This window comes from Lissotriton helveticus, chromosome 4_1 (assembly GCF_964261635.1).
Source record: "Lissotriton helveticus chromosome 4_1, aLisHel1.1, whole genome shotgun sequence".
NCBI lineage: Eukaryota > Metazoa > Chordata > Amphibia > Caudata > Salamandridae > Lissotriton > Lissotriton helveticus.
This window is the reverse complement of record NC_136063.1, coordinates 1454538756-1454559146: the sequence shown is the minus strand read 5'-3', so window position 1 is coordinate 1454559146 and position 20391 is coordinate 1454538756. Positions and strand designations below refer to the sequence as shown.

General features: G+C 45.4%; 1 protein-coding gene across 3 annotated transcripts in view; it reads left to right on the top strand.

Annotated features, from left to right (window-relative positions):
- The window catches only part of ACD (ACD shelterin complex subunit and telomerase recruitment factor), a 283828-nt gene that overhangs the window by 218068 nt on the left and 45369 nt on the right, over nucleotides 1-20391 (top strand). For 2 of the 3 annotated variants that reach the window (XM_078688038.1, XM_078688037.1), the window contains exon 14: nucleotides 14845-14934. The exons of the other annotated variant lie outside the window; for it this stretch is intronic. In XM_078688038.1, coding sequence (XP_078544164.1) covers nucleotides 14845-14934 — 90 coding nt within the window. The remainder of the gene's footprint in view (nucleotides 1-14844; nucleotides 14935-20391) is intronic. 3 annotated transcript variants of the gene reach the window in all.

Sequence of the window (20391 nt, the reverse complement as noted above, 5' to 3'; positions counted from 1 at the left end):
TAACCCTGCCTGTTTCCCTTACTTCATAATATCTTTCCATCCTGCAATGAAAGGTGGAGCATTGGAGTTAGTACCAGAGTAGGAGATTTAACAAGGATGTTATTCCTGATAGTTCCTTGTTCCAAAGGACAGTGGTCTGCATCCGAACCTAGACATCACAAACATGAATGTTTTCGTCAGGAAGGAGAAAGTCAAGATGCTGACCCTAGCTCAAGTTTTGTTGGCATTGGTATTCGGAGACTGGCTGGGGTCTCTCGAGCAGCAGGACACATATTTACACATTCTGCACTGCGGTCTCATCGGTTCTGCACATTACCAGTTTGCAGTACTCTCATTGGGTTGACATCGTCACCTCAAGTTTTCAACAAGGTGATGGCGATGGTTGCGGCCAATCTCAAAAGGTCGGAAATTACCATCTTTCTGTACCTAGACAACTGGCTTATCAAAGCTGGATTCCCAGAGATGGTTACTCATCATCTGCGGTCAACAGTCTCATTGCTGTTTGACCTGAACTTTTCAAACAACATGCCCAACATTTCATCTGGAGCCCTCCCAAGACCTACCATTCAAGTTGATTCTGGTTGGACACTACCCTTCTCTGCGCCTTTCCTCCCCGGGTTCATCCGGTCCGGGTTTTGCAGAGAGTCGGTGCACAGAACGCCAGAGCTCCAGCCGTGCAACTCGAGTCAGAGCTCCAGGGGGCTGCTGCTGCCGCTGCCGCTGCCCCACTGTTCCCACTCCTTCCCTCGCTGAACTGGGCTCCACTGTTGGCAGACGGCCGCGGGAGATCAAAGACGGCCGCAGGAGATTAAAGTGTTGACCGCTTGAGAGGTCACGGCACGCAGCTCTCCTGGTGGCAGCAGCAGGAGATTAAAAGTGCTGCCGCCTGAACTTTGAGGCTGTTTTTGCTGTTGCTCCGATGGTTGGAGGCTGCTAGAAGCTGTGTAGCAGCTACGGCAGCGACAAACTATGTCTCTTGGGTTGCCACTGCCGTGTGTCCTGTGTCCCGCTGCCGTGTGCGGGGGGCTGAGTTACAGTCTGCAGGCCCCCTGCGAGCCCCCGCATGCGGACACACTGAAAAAACCCAAGAAGTTCCCGGTAAGCGAGCGAGCCTGCTCCACAGCGGGGAAGAGCGGGTGGGAGAGCTTGCCCACAGCGGACGTCGGAGACACTATTCTTTTCTGCGACCCTCTTCCTGCGACCATTGCAAACATCAGTCCCTGCTAACAGCGGCTGGAGGAACTGTCTTAGTACAAGTACAAGCCACTCAAGATATCCCCAACTCTAGGCGCAAGGAGCTTGGCGCCACATCCACACAGGAGCACATAGGAGCGCCCCAGCAGCCACAAAATGCAACCATCCTGCCAGGAGCCGTATCGCCAGAGTTGCTCAATATTGGTAGCCCCCCCGCAGAGCCTTTACAGGCTTTCACAGCCCTCTATTAGAAGCGGTAGCGGCTGCAGCAGCGGTGAAAATTCCATCAGCACAGCAAAGTCCCTGGTGAGTGCTCAGCTGTGCTCAGTCGTGCCTAGCCTTGGTGTTGGTGTTGGCCCTGCACGGATTCGAGTTCTTCAACGCGCTCACCGCATTTCAACTCAACTAAGTCAAACCAAGTCAATCAAGTCACAACTTACATGAACCCTCTAAGGAGCATCTACTCGACTACTCAATATTCGCCGGTTAGTCTCAAATTTCAACGCAAAGAGTACACCCACAGTGTCAACACCAGTGCCCTTCAGCAAGTGCTCTTAAATATCACCTAACCAAACCAAATAAAAGTCCCAGCCTTCGTTTTCTGAGCAGTTATTGCTTTACTAGAACTAGGCAAGGAGAACAATCAATTGTCTGCTCCTCGTGCGGCATAACTGAACCACGATCCCCTCGGCGCACTGATCGTATCAACAGCGAGTAGTCCTGTCAGTGGGGGGGGGGTGCGAGGATCATCCTTAACACTCACCCGAACACCTCACAGCGATGAGATCTGGGAGAACCAGGAAAGTTCCATCCAATCCGTTAAAAAAGGATATAAAAAAAGGCCCACAAGCGAAACAGCAGTGGATCCGGCAAAATCATCCGACTCACAGTTGCATCCTGGCGCTGACACAGAAACAGTTACAGGCACAGCCACGGACATCTTATACAAGTCCCAACTCCCCCAGTCCGCACTTCAAGTCCAGCCTACTCTCGTCCATCAAACATTAAGTGGAGCGGGAGGAGTTGCTGCGCACAAGGAAACTCGAATCTGCAAAGATACGCACCTGAGACCTTCAGATTCGCCAGCTTTGTCATAAAAAAAATGTCTCTGACGGACTACTTTAGAAGCTCTGTATCTTCCTCCAAGTCAAGATCAACCTCACTCAATACATTTCGGCTTCCTGCCCCAACGGATTCTCCTGTACTCCTAGTCTCAGCCCAGCATCAAAGACTAGTTCAGCCCATGCTCCACGTGTACACTAGTGACGAAGGCCCCAGTTCATCGCCCCCAGGTTTACCAAGAAGCAGCGACCATAAAAAAAAGAAGCACTAGTGACCACTCCATCTCCTCAAGTTCACGCCCAGTCTCTTGACCAGTCCCTACTTGACCTCCAAGTAAATAATATCCAGGTATCTGGCCAGGTATCATCCCCTGTCTCCCTCCAACCCCCCCCACCCCCTCATCCGAAGCCAGTCGGTCCTTTTAGACCATCACTCCGTTTGGATCCCCAGCCAGTTTTCCCCTCCAGCAATCAAGCCTCAAGCGTTCATCGTTCACCCAACAGCTACAACTAAAGTACTCACCCCACAAGCAGTAAATAAGGCAAACAAGCAATCAAGTAATCCCACAACGTCATCACCAACTGCTAAAAGCTGTCGACAAGAGATCAATAAAGGATGTGGCAACAACACCATGCCCAACACCCACCTGGATTTATCCTTCTTCACTAAAGAACCCAACAGATCACATGTTAGCCCTTCACCCCTAGACCTAAATGTGCTCTGGTCTCAACTCCTCCAAACCCTCCACTCCACAGTGTCAGCACTGAATTATCACTCAGACAAAATGGATCAACAGGTAGACTTATTAAACACCCTTGCCGTGTACACCGTAGGAATCGACCAAAAAATGGAGGCGCTTAATTCGCTGATACTCAAGGCCCAATCACAAGTGCAACTAGTCCAATCGGTATGTTGCTGTTCTCCCATCATTGACTCTCTTTCCTCACTGCCCCAATTTCTGACATCAGTACTAACAGAAATCCAGAAGATCCCAGAGTCCATGCACCCTGATTCAGCATCACTCGCCCTCTCCCACAGCAAACAACCCACCGACAAGCACAGGCCCGAAAATCCACCACCGGTTCTTCACCATCGCCCAAAGCTACAGCAGTCCCCAACGCTCTCACCGATTCAACATCTAACGACAAATCCTCCCAGTCACCTGCTCACCGACTTTCATATATTTTTTTTTTTTACTTCTTTTTTTATTTCCAAAGATGAGCATTACACAAGTTATACTTTTGCTCCACTTCTGGCAAAACCCCCCCCCCCCCTCCCCCCTGGCACCAACTCATAACATTTGTTTACAATAATTCAATCTTGTATTTTCAGACATAATCGGGAATAGGTTCAAAGGTAATAGGTACAAAAGAAAAAAAAAGAGAAGAGAAAATAAATAAATAAATAAATAAGAAAAAGCAAGGAAAAAAACAAGCAGTTCCTAATGCCAAACTACTACTTAACATTCCAAAGCAAATACAGAAAGAACATTTTTTGCTAGCATGCAGCTTAGTTCAGCTCTGTATGCCCTCTGCCCATTTCTCTAGATGTTCCCAGAGCGCGAGGCCCTTTTTCCTGGCCTTTTTCCCTCTTTTGGCATAGATTGCCTTTTCCAGTTTATAAGTCGCCAGCAATCTGGCCTGCCACTGTGTGAATGAGGGAGGGTTAGAGTCTTTCCAGTATGTTGCAATGCAGATTCTATAAATAGTCATAGCTACAAAGATAAATGGTCTACCTGGTCTAGAGTTACCGTCGCACCCTAGCAGCAATTCAGCAGGGGTCAATTCAATCCTTTGGTTTAATACCGCCCCTACAAATAATTGGATTTGCTGAATGAGGGGATTTAATTTGACACAGGTGGCAAACATGTGCATCTGATCTGCAGCATATTCTTGACATTGAGGGCATAGCGTCCCCGCCCCGTTCCCCCAAATAGCTATCCTGGCCGGTGTAATGTATAAAAAAAAAGCCGTTTTATAAAACTGTGCCTGTAGTTTTGTGGAAAGTAAAAAATGTTTAGACATATCGTGGGCATTAGTGAAAATATTTGGCTCAATATTCAATTTTGTTTGCCACTTCAACCCAATCCTTTCTAAATCATCCGGCATTTTATCATTAAGACTAGAGTAGATGGTTCCTATCCTTGGTGGATTACTTGAGCGCAATCTATCCATAATAACATTTTTGTTAAATCCGACTGGTCCACCGGTCTTGTGTTCCAAAAAGTTTTTAATCGCATAATATTGAAATAATTGGCTCTCATCTATCTGAAACCATGTTTTAATGTCCTGAAAGGTCCGAACCCCTACTTGATTAATCAAATCACCCAATTTGATAACCCCCGCGTTGTACCATTTATAAAGATATGAACCTTTAAAAATTGCTGGTAGTGTTGCATTATCTTTGATTGGAGTGTAGTAATTTAGTCTGCCTAGTCCTACCAGTTTTCGTACTTTTGTGAAAACTCGATAAATATTTATAAAAGACTTGAACCGCACCCGCTTGAAATAACCAAATTCAAGTTGTCTCCATAATATTCCTCGAGCATTCACTCCAACCAAAGATATGTAAGGAGACGGAAGATCTGCGGTGTCACTGCCCCAATTCCTGACATCAGTACTAACAGAAATCCAGAGGATCCCAGAGTCCAGGCACCCTGATTCTGCATCACTCGCCCTCTCCCACAGCAAACAACCCACCGACAAGCACAGGCCCGAAAATCCACCACCGGTTCTTCACCATCGCCCAAAGCTACAGTAGTCCCCAACGCTCTCACCGATTCAACATCTAACGACAAATCCTCCCAGTCACCTGCTCACCGACTTTCAAAGCGAGAAAAAAAAAAGACTCTGGAAATCTCGCAAAAGGATCCCAGAAGTACCCAAAAAAACAATTTGCAACTACTTCACAGACAACAATCCAGCGACAGCACAGGTATTGAGCACAGAGCCCACTGCCTCCACCAGCCAGATGCAAGTAGCCCAGCTCCGAACACCCCAAAAAGGACTTCCACAATCAAAACGCTAAAAGAAAACAGTCATTACAAGCCTCTCCACACCCAAAACATCAGGATAAAACTCAAGATAATGGAAATAAGCAAATAAATGAGGAGCCAATAACAGTCACCAGGCTGATTACAACTACGCCGCCCATAAAGCGTCTATCACCCACCGAATCGTCCTCTCGACTGCAACCGACGACTGTCAGCCAAGGCTCATATAGCACAGTTAACTTCGTCAAAGAAGCGAATCACCAGTTCCCGGCACTCCAACCCAGCACACTTCCTTCGGCAAGTATGAGTAAAACAGGTTTCACTATAGCACCAGTCAACCAAGCAAGTGAGCAAGCCCCTTCCAAGCACTGTACATCAATCTCTGAACGATTGTTAGTAGACAAGCCTACGTCATCCAAGCCCATACCCGCCGATACTCAAACCCTGGCTATAGACTCAAATGAAACCAAACTATTGTTAACTCCAGAGTACATATCCCAAGGCCCGCATGATATATTAAATTGCGGTAAAATAATGCGGCTCTTTAAATCCAATCCAGACCTATGTAAGCTGGAATCAAAAGACATCCTTGCTATTGAATTTAAACCCATCAATGGCCCTCATATGGGAGAATCAACCCTAATTACACTAGCATCTACAGCCACAAGGGAACTGGTTCAATCAAAAGCAGACCAATTTAAAAACTGGGGAATAATTAAAGCAACACCTCGAGTGCCCCGATATCCTTCAATACTTGCTTTTAGCAAGGCCCCCCGTTTCAAGCATAAGCTGCACCCCTTTCTCAACATTAAAGTCAGCCAGAAGTCACTCCCGAGCAGCCAACGATGAGTGCAGTGAAGTTCGGCAAACTAATGGAAGTGCTGATTGTTCATGGCTGCCAGCAGCCCTCTTCCAAAGCAGGACCAATTGAACCAATACAGAACACGGCTTAACAATTTGTTCCTGGAACATCAATGGTCTTTCGTCAAAACTGCAATCTCCAGGAAACTTGGCTATCAACAAGTAACCCACTTGAAGGGTATCTGGAATTCACATCGCCAGCCATAAGACAGAGCAAGTATGGCAGACAGTGTGGTGGGCTGTCTATTTTCGTGGCTTGCAGACTGTCAGCAGGTATCAGACATCTAAAATTAGACCTCGACTGGGTTTCTGGCATCTTGGCCGACAATTTTCCATCCGAGAGCAAGCTACTATTGCTAAATGTTTACATCTCTCCACGCCCCAGCGAGAAAAAATCCAAACTCCTCATCGAAACCCTATGCAACATCCTAAGCACATATGGTAACATACCATGTCTAATCTCTGGAGACTTTATTACTAACCTTTTTTATAACCAGTTTGAAGACTTAGGAAATAATTTCCCAGCGGTCCCCTCACATCTCGCCTCGCAATTATTACCGCCCGGCCTCAGACCATCCAAATTGGGTGAATACGCAGTTCTTCAACTTAGCAGAGTAGGCTACCTGGTAATAAATGGTCGCTCACCAACAGATACCCCCCCCCCAACCTGGACAAGAACCAACGGGCCAACTTATTCATTTCTGGACTTCACACTGGCAAACACCGAAATGTCCACCTTATTCGAGTCCCATTATATCGCAGCACTGGGGGAAAGTGATCATCGACCCCAAATAATATTATCCCTCAATGCTCCTTATCATCACGCACTCGCTCACACCATATCAGACAGTCACACGGAGAATCTAAGACGAATGAAATGGTCGTCAAGCGCCGCCCCTTCAATCTTGGAGAAATTATGTCATCTTCTATGTTCAAAAGGTGAAACTGACGTGCCTATTATCATCAGATGGGAAGCGCTCGTGAACAGTTTATTAAAAGAATTTTCGACCAAACCCCATTCCCGGCCAGATCCTCCCCAATTCCGGATTTCCCACGCAACAAAAATGTTAAAACAACAAAGAAACGTTGCTTTGCGTTGGACTAGAAAAAGCCCGGGAAAAGTAACTTTATTTAGTCATTACAAGCAAGCACAAAAAGCACTTAAGGCATCTGTACATAGAGACAAACAATTAGCGTCAGACAAGTTCTGGACAAAGTTAGTCCACGCCTGAAAAAAGTCTAGTTCCAAGTTATGTTGGACTCTTGTGAATAGAGGCCCGTTAGGAGGCAGAGGATACACCACCGCAAACATAAGTGCGGACGACTGGACCAAGTTTCTATCTAATCATTTTAGAGAAAACTCAAGTGGGCAAGTGCTTGATATTCAAATCCCGGCAACCACCCACCGAAGATCAATACACAGGGAACGCTGGGTCACCTACCAAGGCAGAAGGTGCTGTGGTCATACGATCATCTGAGGAGCTACTAAACGACCTCACCCCAGGAACGCTGACAACACACGGAATCCTAATAAATAACATCACCCGGATTATCAGGAAAGGCAGGTCGGATGGAGCACCCGGCCCCAGCGGACTTCCTCAGGCCTTGTTTACATCAGACGAAACGTTGTGGTCAGGCCTCCTCGCACCACTCTTCTTATACTGCAGGCTTAACAATCACATCCCGGATTCTTGGAAAGGTGCCATCATTCATCCCATTTATAAAAGTGGTAAAAGAGACAACCCAAAAAATTATAGAATGATAGCTCTGCTGGACATCGAATCCAAATACTATGCCAGCATTCTACTAGAAGAGCTGACTTCATGGGTTGAATCAAGACAGCGCCTTCCCTTTAACCAGACCGGCTTCCTAGCCAAGTCAGGCACAACCAGCAACCTACTCGCAATAGCCGTATTGACGGAGAAGGCCGACGTCAGTCGCATGCAACTATACTACTCCTTCGATCGAGTGCCACGCGGTCATCTGTGGCAAAAATTGTCCTTTTGGGGTATACCTCCAGCCCTCTTAAAAGCCGTCATCCAACTCCACACACAGACCTGGATAAGGATAAAGTTAGGCGACGGGTCCCACGTTTCAAAAAAGATTCAAACAGGAAGCGGCGTCAAACAAGGGTGCGTCTTGGCGCCCCTTCTCTTTAACCTGTTTATTTCCGACCTATCCTCCATACTTGACAAGGTCAATTCGCATCCGCCTCAACTGGATATGACCCGCATCAGTAACTTGTTATACGCTGATGACCTCGTGTCATTGAGCCACACAAAGGTTGGTTTACAAAGGCTCCTCGACAAACTTCTATCTTATACATCTGAAAACGCCCTGGAATTGAACCTGTCAAAAACAAAAATAATTCATTTTAGCAAACAGAAACAGCAGAAAAGAAGGTGGTTTTTTTTAACAACAAATTCATCGATACAGTGTCACACTACAAATATGTAGGCATTTTTCTCGATTCAAGAGCTTCCTTTATTAAACAAAAAGACGCCATCTAAGGCACTGTCCCTGGAGGTCGCGTCGGCAAAACTTTCAAAACATCTACTAGGACCAAGCCTAACCCCCTTGCTCAAGGTGATGAAGGCCAAGATCACAAATTCTCTATCATATGGCCATGAGATTATGATGGGCTCGACAAACATCGTACTTAATAAATCAATCATCAGAACCTTCAAGCGAGCATTGCGTCCGCCGAGGTCTTCATCTCCGGCACAAGTCAGATTAGAGCTTGGTCTGTTAGACTACAACGGTGTTGAGGCTGGTGCTTTCATTAAGTTTTGCAATAGACTGCGTAATTCCCCGGAAAACCGTCTTGAGATCAAACTCTGGAACAAAATATCGACCAGTACATCAAGTCAAAAACATCGGCTCCACTTGGACCAATCCCTACAGCTCCTCGGAATTTCAGAATACTGGGGGACAAACCCCTCACAACAGGCACTGAAGAGCGTAATCAAGCGAAGCGTTCGGCTCTGGTCCTTCCATTCCGACAGAGCAAAATTATCCAGAAGGAAGCACGCTTGGGCCGTTGTCTCAGACTATAAACCGGGAGTTGAGTCAGCCTACCTATCAGGTACCTATTCAATCTTTTGGAAAGTCAAATTTATGGCTCTAAGGCTAGGCGAATGGCCTTTTTTAAAGCATTTACCGGAACGGCGGCGCCCTAATCAGAAAATCGAATGCAGAGAATGCGGCTACCACTCCGAAAGCATGGAGCACATATCCTGCGCATGCCCAGCTCTGCTACAAGACAGAAGGACCTCATTGAGAGCAGAGTGGATTAAATTAGGCGTTTGTGCATGTCGTCAGGCAATAATGGCAGCTATGAATCAAGAAAATATAATCCTGAACATCCAGTTTACCAAATTTGTTGGCAGAGCTGTAAAAACGTTGGGAAAAGAAAGGGCAGCTTTTCTTTTGCCGGGCGGCCCAGACATCACCCTGTAATAAAAACTCAAGCGGCCACCCCCAAATCCCCCCCCCCCCTTGCAAGGCCTACATGGACACCAAGTTCAGCTCTCCAAAACCAGCTGTCATATTGACTTATTTCCCCTACTTAAACTTTTTTTAAAACCACTCTGTGACTGCCATGTTATTTAATGAGCTGATCTGTAAAAGATAAACTCACATTCGGACAATTTTTGAATTTCATTCAATTTTACTGCTAGATTATTGCACTGCTGTTGTAATAATCAAAGTTCCCCTTTCCGCTCCTTTTTAAATTCATATAAGTATACGTGAGTCATACGGTTTTAACATTTTGTAATGATTTTAAGTAATCAAACAATAAACTTGAAACTTTAGAAACTTTCCTCCCCTTCATAGAATTCATGACATCTAGGAGATGGCTCCATCTTTCCTTCCTGAAAGGCACGCAAGTTCCAGTCCTGAAGGTCTTTGCCTTCCTGCATGCTACTGGTCACTCGTAAATATATGAGAGCTGCGCAGTGGTGCCTCCTCAGGAAGTGGTATTAGCATGGGGCAGACATGTCAGACTCCCTTGTAGTTGTGGCTTTGTAGGAAAAGAAGGTACATCAGCATTGTGGGACAGCCTTCAGTTCCCCTCCAACCGTGGCTGCTGTAGTGACGGATGCCTCCTCTATGGCTCATCTAGAGGATTTGGAGATCAAAGGCTTCTGGTCTCAAGTGGAGCAGGTCCTTCACATCAACCTGCTGGAGCTGCAGGCAATTCGATTGATGCTCAAGGGCTTTCCTCCATCCAACCTTGATCCATACAGATCTTGACAGACAGTACGATGGTGATGTGGTATGTGATCAAGCCAAGGGGATCAGCGTCTCAACTCCTTTGTCTCAAGACATTGAGCCTATGGTCTTGTGCCCAATACATAGGGATCTGTTTAACAGTCACTCTACCAGCAGGTTCTCCAAATGTCATAGACAACGGTCTGAGCCAGCTTTATCTTGGCAGTCACGAGTGGCGTCTTCAGCCAGAAATAGTTCAGGACATCTTCACCCAGTGGGGCATTGGGCAAGGTGGACTTGTCTGTTTCCTCAGAAATTGCAGTTCTGCTCTTTACAGTGTCCACTGAAGGGAGCCGTTGGGAGCGCGTTTCAGATGAGGTGGAACTTTCAGCTGCACTACACATTTCTCGATTTGAAAGGAAGATTGACCAAGACTGGACCCAAGTGATTCTGATCGTCCCGGATTGGCCAAGAAGGGTGTGGTATGTGGACCTTCGATGCATCTACCTATATCCCCTCTCAAGCTGACATTCAGACCACATATTCTCTCCCTGTCGTCTGGGAGGGGGATTGCTACACTCTTATCTCCGAGGCCTTTACCATCATGCCTTTTTGAGCCCCTACACAGTTTTCAGCTGCGCTTGTTAACAATGAAAACAGTGTTTTTGGTGGCGAATACCCAGGCAAGATGGGTCAGTGAGTTGCAGGCCCTGAGCTCCCATCCGCCGTTCCCTGACAAATTGGTATTGCGAGCCAGGGCAGCCTTCTTTCCTAAGGTGGTGACTTCCTTTCACTTAGGAAAGTCATTTTCCCTGCCAACCTTCTTTCCTCTACCCCATCTCATGGAGGAGGTGGAGTAACTTCACAGGTTGGATCGAAGGCATGCTGCTGTGAATTGGATGACCAGCTCTTCATCGGGTCCTGTTGATCCAAAAAAGGCAAAGTGGTCCAGATTCGGGTGCCGTCCACATGGATCATCCTCTGAATTGATACCTGACATGCTCCGACTAAGAAAAAAGAACCTCTGGAAAAAATCAGGACTCTTTCCACCTGAGGAAAATCATCATCATCTGCCCTTGTCAGATGGGTTCAGATCACCGAGAATGGCAAATTAGCTACATGGGATTTCCTACACACTTTTGCTAAGCATTACTGCCTGGGTTGCTAAGTGCGTAGCGATGAATGTGCTATGGGGAAAGATTAATAAGTCCCTAATTTAAGATTGGTACTACACTACTCATTGTCTATGCCAGTCTCTCCTCTTACCTAAAAGGCTTGGAAAAAATAGATGGAAACTGATGTCATTACACTAGAGTGAGTGCACATGGCTTTGGTGACGTCATCTGACGATGTCACTTCTGAGGTCAATATGAAGTTCTAAAGTATACAAAAAGTAATGGATGGAATGCTTGAATTAATCTCAGCCACTGGTGATCACTCGGGCCGCATAGCAGTCCATTGTTATTTTGCACACCATATCACCTCAGTTTGGACCCAGCCACATGCAAATCAGTCTTGGCCCTCCTCGTGATGGGAACAGTCCAGCTCGAACTGCCAGGCCAAGTCCTCCCTGAACCGGAACTCAAGCAACCCAAGACCGCTTTTGCTTTTGGTATGAGCTCATTAGAAACTCTTCAACAGCTACCTATATCAGAACCTTTCTTGGCCTGTATCTAGATAAACATGAACTAAAGAGTTGTCTTTTTAATTTCCTGTAAATATACAGATTTAGAGAATTTTGATTGGCTAGATCAATTCTGTACTTATACCAAATTTCATACCATATTTTAGTCCAGTTCAGTTTTCGCTTTCCTTCCACTTTGTTGTAATCTATTGAAATGCAGTCGCTAAGAGTAAATGTTCTGTTCTACTGTTAAGTGGAAGTATCTTCTAATCTGAGACCAAGCTACCTAAGAAAATATTTTGGAACATAAGAGGAACACCAGTTTCTATAACCTAATTAATTTAGTTACAAACTCGCACTCAAAATCAATCCACAAAGGAACACTTATAAAATGTGTAACTAATTTGCTTTAACACAAAAGCATGGCAAACGATGCTCATCAATAACCTTGCTATATGTAATAGACATGGTGGCACAGAAAGTCTTCTGCTAAGAAAAAAATAATGCTTGCGTTGTATTTGCTATACGGAATGAGAAATGATACCTTGACTATACAGAATCCCACGTTTGAACTAACAGCAAAGCATTAATCGTTTTCCCATTGAGATTCAACATTTATTTTACCTCTGATAATTTATGCATTGATTAATAATTATAAATTGAAGATGTTGGAGGCTAACACATAAGCACTGTGTTTTGAATTAACAGAAACATCACTCAAATCCTTTTTTACCTCAACAGCTGCTATTCAATTAACATACAGTATATGAAAAAAACAGGCAAAGTACTGGCCCCTTAACCATAAAGAAGGGGGGAAATGCTGGTATTCGAAATGTTGATGAATCTAATTAATAACCTTAGAATTCCATTCGGGTCAGTACTAGAACATATGATTAATCTTCAATTTCTTATTGTACTATTAAGTTGAGTTGTAACTTTTCTCTATTCTTCAGAGATAACTTGAATGTCAATATTGTTGATAATAACCTACCCATCTTATTAATGAGAGGTGTAGAGATTGATTTTGGTTCATTAGAATTATAGTGCAACCCATTTAAGCATAATTAAACATGTGTACCAAATAACCGAAACCAAGATTGCTTGGGGATAAGCCGAGTGATAACCATAAAAATCAGGAACCTACGCCCCCAACTTACTTCAGTCCTTTAGGTTTTGAAAGAGAAAGTGTTGCCTTTTTCTGGCTTCAAAAATAGTGTGAATGAGATTTATCATTAGTCGTAAACAGTGACTTGGGCAAATTGATTGGTAAGTTGGATAGTTTATAAAAAATAATATTTGTTAGCATCATCTTAAATATATCAAGCTACCCCCTCCAAGACAAAAAGAAGACCCCCTTCAATGCCAAGTCCTCTATCTTTGAATTTGTAACCTTCAGGCTCAACGTAATTGTTTCTTTAATTAAATACCCAAGTACTTGGTTTTCTGAGTATTCCAATTCAAATTATTGACTCCACACACAGGCCAAAGGCAAATGTAATTCAAGGGTACGATTTCTGATTCATCAACATTTCCTTTATGCCCAGAAACGCTGGAAAATGAATCCACTTCACTAAAGAAGGCCAACATTGTAATGGATGGTTCCGAAATTTATAATAATAAAATATCGTTGTGAAGCGGAATATAATTCACTGTCTTGAAAACAAAATCCCTTTATATTCAAATTGTGTTATTATGTTTTTTAATCTTGTATAGAAAATGGTCTAAAGCTATGAGGGGCATCACTTTCCCTTTACCACTTCTGAAAGTAAAGTATGGAAAAAGTAATCCATTAAAAAAAAAACGAAGCCTTAGCAGAGTCATTTGAGCGATAAATACTTCAAACAGTTTGGTCCAGTAAGATGCCATTTTAGAGCTTGAGGTATGTATTCCCAAGCTACATAATCAACATCATGACTTTTTTCTGAATGAAGTGCAGAAGGACTCATTGGGAAGGACATACTTGATAACTTAATTTTTATACTGAATAATGATCTGGCATTATTTGCAGACAATCTGCCCTTAATTAATTCTGATTGCTCACATCTCCAGTCTCAGGGCTAGCAACTTATAACTTGCAGTCCAAGTTAATTACTGAAAAATAAAACAGTTCTTACATGAGGTCACATCTTTACCTACTTCAGGAATTACATGTCATCACCACAAAAAATGAATCCTCTGTCATATTGACCCAAATACATAAATGTTTTATACAACTCAAACGGCATGAGTGGTAATATATTAAAAATTAATTGGGTAGACACCTCAACCAGGTAACCATTTGGGCCTGGTGATCCCTTTGAACGACTCAATACTTTTGTAATTTATCCAATAGTAAAATCTTGTTCAAGAGAGAATCAATCAATCAGTACTTGTATAGCGCGCCTTCTCCCCTGTGAGGGTATCCAGGTGCTGGATTGCTAAGGTAGTCAAACAGCTAGGTTATGTGTCTCTTTCTGAAGTCCGTCAGCGAGGGTGATGTTCTGAGGTGTTGGGGAGGGGGGGGAATTCCAGAACTTGGCGGTGAGGTGGGAGAAGGAGCAGACTCCACTGTGGCTACGGCGGATGCACAGGGTCTGTGAGAGGGAGGCAGAGCAAAGGTTTCTAGATGGTTGGTGGATGTTCAGGCGATAGTTCATGCATGCTGGTCCTTGGTCGTGGAGGGCTTTGTAGGCATGTGTGAGTAACTTGAATTGTCATCTTTTCTGGATAGGGAGCAAGTGGAGGTTCCTCAGGGGTTGGGTGATGTTCTTCCATTTCGGCAGGTTGAGGATTAGTCTGGCCACTGAGTTCTGTATTGTCTGAATCTTTCTCATGAGTTGGGTGGTGGGTCCTGCATACTGTTTGTTTCTGTAGTTCAGCCTGCTGGTGATTAAGGCTTGTATGACTGTTTTTCTAGTGTTGATGGGAAGCCATTTGAAGATTCTTCGGAAGCATGCAGGAGGTGCGGAAACAGACAGAGGAGATTGCATTGATCTGACATTTAATGGTGAGTTTGCAGACCAGGATGATGCAGCGGTTGCAGGCGTAGCCTTTTAGTATGAGAGTGGGTCCTCATTCAGGGAGCCACCAGGTGTTGTTCCCGATGGAGGTGTGGTTGCCAAAGATGACCATCCAGTCTGTGACATTCTTCATGCAGTTGTGGAAGTTGATCTTAGCGGTGGTGCGGGTCTGCTGAGTGCGAAAGCATGAGCTGGGTATCGTCTGCATAGGATATGATATTGAGAGTGGGCTCTGACAATGTTGGTTAGAGGCATCATGTAAGTGTTGAAGAGGGTACTCTGAGGGATGAGCCCTGAGGGACTCCGCAGTTGGTGTTTATGGGTACAAAGGGGAAGGAGGGGAAGGAAGATTCTCTGTGTTCCATCTGTGAGGAGCGAAGCAATCCATCTGAGTGCATCATTAGATGAGTGTGTGGTAGGAAACGGTGTCGAAGGCTGTGGAGAGGTTGAGAAGAATCGGGGCAGCTGATTCTCCTGAGTGCGGATGTCGTCCGTGGCAGCGATCAGGTCAGTTTCTGTACTATGGTTGGCGTGGAAACCAGATTGGGAGTCATCTAGCAGGGCATTTCTCTCCAGGTGTTCGGTGAGCTGCCAGTTGATGGCCTTCTCCAGGACTTTGCGGGGAAGGGGAGCAGTGAGGTGGAATGGTAGTTCTGGAGTTCACTGGGGTCGGCAGAGGGTTTCTTAAGGCGGGGTCTGACTTCTGCGTGTTTCCGTGTGTCGGGAAAGGTGGCGTTGTCGTTGGATGCATTGAGGATAGTGGTGATTTGGTGGATGATCTTGTTGCTTCCTAGGTTGAAGAGGTAGTTGGGACAGGGTCCGTGGATGCTCCTTAGTGGATGGAATTTATGATGCTTGTTGTGTTCAGTGCAGTGAGATGTTGGTCGGGGGGGCTTCCGTCGGAGTGAGGTGGTTGAGGAGGTTGGTTGGGGCTCGAAGTTCCTGTAGGTGGTGGAAAACTCATTAATTCTGGTAAATACATATAACTGCAGATTTCTCAACTTTTGAATATTCTCCAGGCATCAGAGTGGATCTGGAAACTTTTCTTGAGCGGAATTCCTGTGCCAGTATGCATTGCTGTGCAGCTTTGAGCAAACATCGCTCCGTTAGCGATGTGTGGAACCACATATGCCTCTTGTGTGCACTAACATCAGATCCTTTTTTTTCATGTCACCAAACATGAATCTGGAGCTACCCCTCGACCTTTCACAAGACCTTTATCTCAAAAGTGTTTTAAAAATCCAGTGGAAAATGCCACCTCACACGACCAAAGGGTTCAAACTTAGTAGGGACGGGCGCAACCAAAGGTCTGTGATAGATCAGGTTTGCCTATGTGTCTGGGCTCGTAATATGACTCCAAAGCCTGCAGTGACTGCACCTTGATGAACTTCAAGGTCATCCGGAACCATGAGTCGATGCTTTAAATCGCCAAACACCAGAAGGCTCCATGCCAAAGTTCAAGGAACGGACAGTTCCTGATGTCTCTTCTGTGGCTAATCATCGTTGCGGTTGAAGTCTTCGAGTAAGTCAAAGGAAAAGCATAAATAGTCCAAGCGGGTCTCGTCCCTTCCTGCAACTCTCTAACTCCAGAGAAGGTGCAAGGGCGTCATCATGTCTTCCGTTTTCACTCCTGAAGTTGTTCTCCTATGAAGCCGATTCTGACCCTTGTCCCAAAGCAACTCGAATTTCCAGGGTCATTGGTGACCCCGCAGCAAATCAAAGATTTCGATGAAGCCCCGCTACAACTCTATGGCACATTACCTGCCTTCTAGAGCCCCATACGCATGCCCTTTGGAACTCCGTCACACAAGTCTTGCCCAGTGTCCCTGATGACACGCGTCTCGTCCTCACGCCGGCTCATCAGAATGACTGTGATTCTGCTAAATTGACTATCTGCTATGACTTGAACACTAATAGCTCTTCTAGGCTGGGCAATTTGTTCCAGTGTGGCTCTCCAGAGACACGCCTGGATGAGGTCCATAGGCTTCCCCACGGAAGTCCAGTCCACGTTAATGAGCATTCCTTTCAATGGTTCTAGCATTTTGGTGAGAAGGCAGATTTGGCCCTTGAGCAGTTTAAGGATTGTAGGTCCATTCTCAGCTCTTTATTCCTGTCAGACACACCAACATTTCCACAGCGTCCATGGCTATGGTAGAGGCTTTCAATATCGCCATTAATTTCAGCCAAACCCAGCAAACCCTTCAGCCTTTTCGTAGTCACAAAATCTACAACCGCTTGGATAACAGGCAGCGTACAGTACAGTCTTCCAACCTTCCCACTGCTACAGCCTCAAATTCACTTTAACAGGTCCTTTGAGACACCCAGTCACCCTGTTGGAGGCAGGATATGACATTTTCTGACAGGGTGACCGACAGTACCTTCAGACATGTGGGTCCTACAGATTGGGAAACGGGGTGAGACTGGATGGTAGCGATGGACCTTACAGTGGAGAGGAGCATTTTCAGTTTGCTGTACTTCCTTCTGGCCTTACCAGTGCCCCGTTGGGTGTTTATGAAAGTGATGGCACTGGTTGCTGCAAACGTCTCCCACCTCCAGACTACTGTGAACCTCCTAACATTGTTGGGGTTAAATATAAATGTGCCAAACTCACACCTTCAGAGACACTCCACTTCAGGCTCTGCAGTGGGATATGAAGTCCCAGTGGGCACAGTTACAAGGGGAATTATCAGATAATGCCCAGATTTTTAAGTAGACTGCAAAAGGCTTGTAGTAGGGGTTACTTGACCGCGATTAGGTCAGCGTCAGAAAATATTCTCCCTACCCCACCCCACCCAGAATTTACAGTGGGGATACTGAGCTTATAGGCCCGGATGACACGTTGGTACACTCCACCCCGGACATATGTGACACGTTTCTTTCCTATTTTAAAACATTATATACTTCCAGAATCACCGGGGATCTTAGCGATCAAGGGGAATAACTCGCGGAAATCGCGCTGGTGTACTTAAAACGACATATGCAAGATTTCCTGTCCATTCCCATATCCCAAGATAGCATAATTGAGGCAATAGAGGCGTTGCGGGGCTCCTCGGCACCCGGTCTCGACGGGTTCTCCGCAGATTTTCACAAAGCATATAAGGATATATTGGTCCCTAGATTGGTAGAGGTTTATGCTGAAGCGCTAGAAGTAGGTATCCTTCCCCCTACGTTCAGGGAAGCGGTCATCATCCTTCTCCCCAAACTGGGCAAAGACCCCAAAATCTGTGGCTCCTATAGGCCGCTATCCCTGCTAAACCTTGATTATGAAATACTGGCGAAGGTGATCGCAATCCAGTTGTCTCTATTAACCCCTTGGGCGCGGCCGCGATTCTGCGCCTGTGCGGCACATTCCGATCGCGGGTGCGGTCATGACGTCCGGGAGCCGTCATCGCCACACGAGCACTGTGTGCCATGACGGCTCCCGGCCGTCATCAGCATGGAAGGGGTTAATGGAATCCATCATTTCTCCAGCCCAGTCTGGTTTCGTCCCACACAGATCCACCTCACTCAACTTGCGGACTCTGTTTACAGCTCGATTGCGCCTAAATGGTACTATTTCTGAGCCTTTTCGCTTATCTTGTGGCACGAGGTAGGGCTGCCCCCTGTCACCATTACTTTTCATTTTGGCAATGGACCCACTAGTTTGACATTTCCAAGAAAAACACTTACATCGTGGCTTACAGTTTCGCACAGGACCTCTTTTGGTGTCCCTGTATGCTGATGACACAATCTTATATGTCAGGCTACCCCATCTTAACCTCGACCCTCTTATCCAGGAAATTATTTGTTTTGGCAGATTCTCCGGTCTCAGTGTCAATTGGCAAAGTCTGTTATTTTCTCATTGACTACCAGCACGACTTCCTGGGAATGCGAATTCCTGCTTGAATGGTGCCAAGATGCAATCAGGTATCTCAGAGTTTATATACATCTAGACACTGCCACTATTATGAGGCTAAATTATGGCCGGGCAATTTGTTTTTTGGAATCGCAGGTTGAGAGGTGGTTAAGGCTGCCCTTGTTGATGGCCGGTAGAGTGGCCATTATTAAAATGGTAGTCCTCCCTCGGTTTCCGTATCTTTTCAACAACATCCCCATTCCTCTCACTCAGACCTTTTTTCTACAACTGCGAACACTCCTCTTGCGTCTCGTTTGGGGAGACAAGAGACCGCGAGTGAATTGGCAAGCCCTGACCTTGCCATATGAAAGAGGCGGCTTTGGGGTACAGGACATGTATTTATATTACCTGACTCTAGAGTTAAAACAGGGACCCCCTGAATTGGATAGATTTCCTGGCTCAGGGTAGAGCAGTTGAAAGCAAGGTAAAATACCCAGGCAAAACAGGAAAAAAAGAAAAAACACAATCTGGCAGAACGAGTTTAAAATAAAATCAATTTCAATCAGTACATATAGAAAACACAAAAAAGAGCAACATAAACAATAAAGTATGATAACGTATAAAATGTAATTATAAAAATATTTTTGATATAGACATGTTCAGTATTTCATAAAGAGCAAATATGTTTTAAAAAATCAAACAAACATAAATTTCTTAATCACAATAATACACAAGAAATCCTTGGAGGTAATAAACTTTTGATAAGTCCCAGAATTAATTGAAGAAATTGAAGGCTTTGGGGTACAGGACATGTATTTATATTACCTGACTGCACAATGTTGCTATTCCTACGCCTGGTATCACCCAGACGCCTGTGTCCCCTATTTGAAGCCGAAAGCTGACCTAGTACTTCCTCAGAAACTGTCTGCCATTTTATCCACAGGCATCCCGAGAGATCCTAGGGACATTCAGACTGTATCCACCACTTGCTGGGTATGGGGCAAGCTGCGAAGGCTGTTGGGCCTAGTCCAATTGTACTCCCCCGCGTTGCCTCTACCAAACCCTTCATTGCTTCCCATAACGGGCGAGGTTTTGGTTCAACACATGCTGGAGAAATTTCAGATCCGCACGATTGGTGACCTGTTTCCAGACGATCATGTTTTTTCAGTGTCAGAGGAAGCTTGGTTTAGTGAACGCTCCTTTATGGATACCTTTGTATTGAAACGTATGTATTCCATGTTGCGTGCCACTTTCCCTTCTTTTCCAGCTGCTCCTGAGCCGGCCCTACCACTGACCTTAATTATAGAGTGTCCAACAGGCGCACATTTGATCTTCAAGTTATACAAACAATGTGTGATGTCCCGGCCGTTCTCTGATGCTAAGGACCGCACAGCATGGGAGGTTGATTTAGACAGGCCTCTTACGGATGACCAATGGGAACAGTGCTGCAGGGCAACGAGGGAGGTGTCCCTAAATAGCAGGCATAAGTTACTTCACTTTAAGTTTCTCCGCAGAATGTACCACACCCCCGCATGGTCCCACAAGATAGACCCCACTAGACCCCACCAGTGCCAGAAATGTTCCGCTTCATTTGCCTATTTTGCCCATC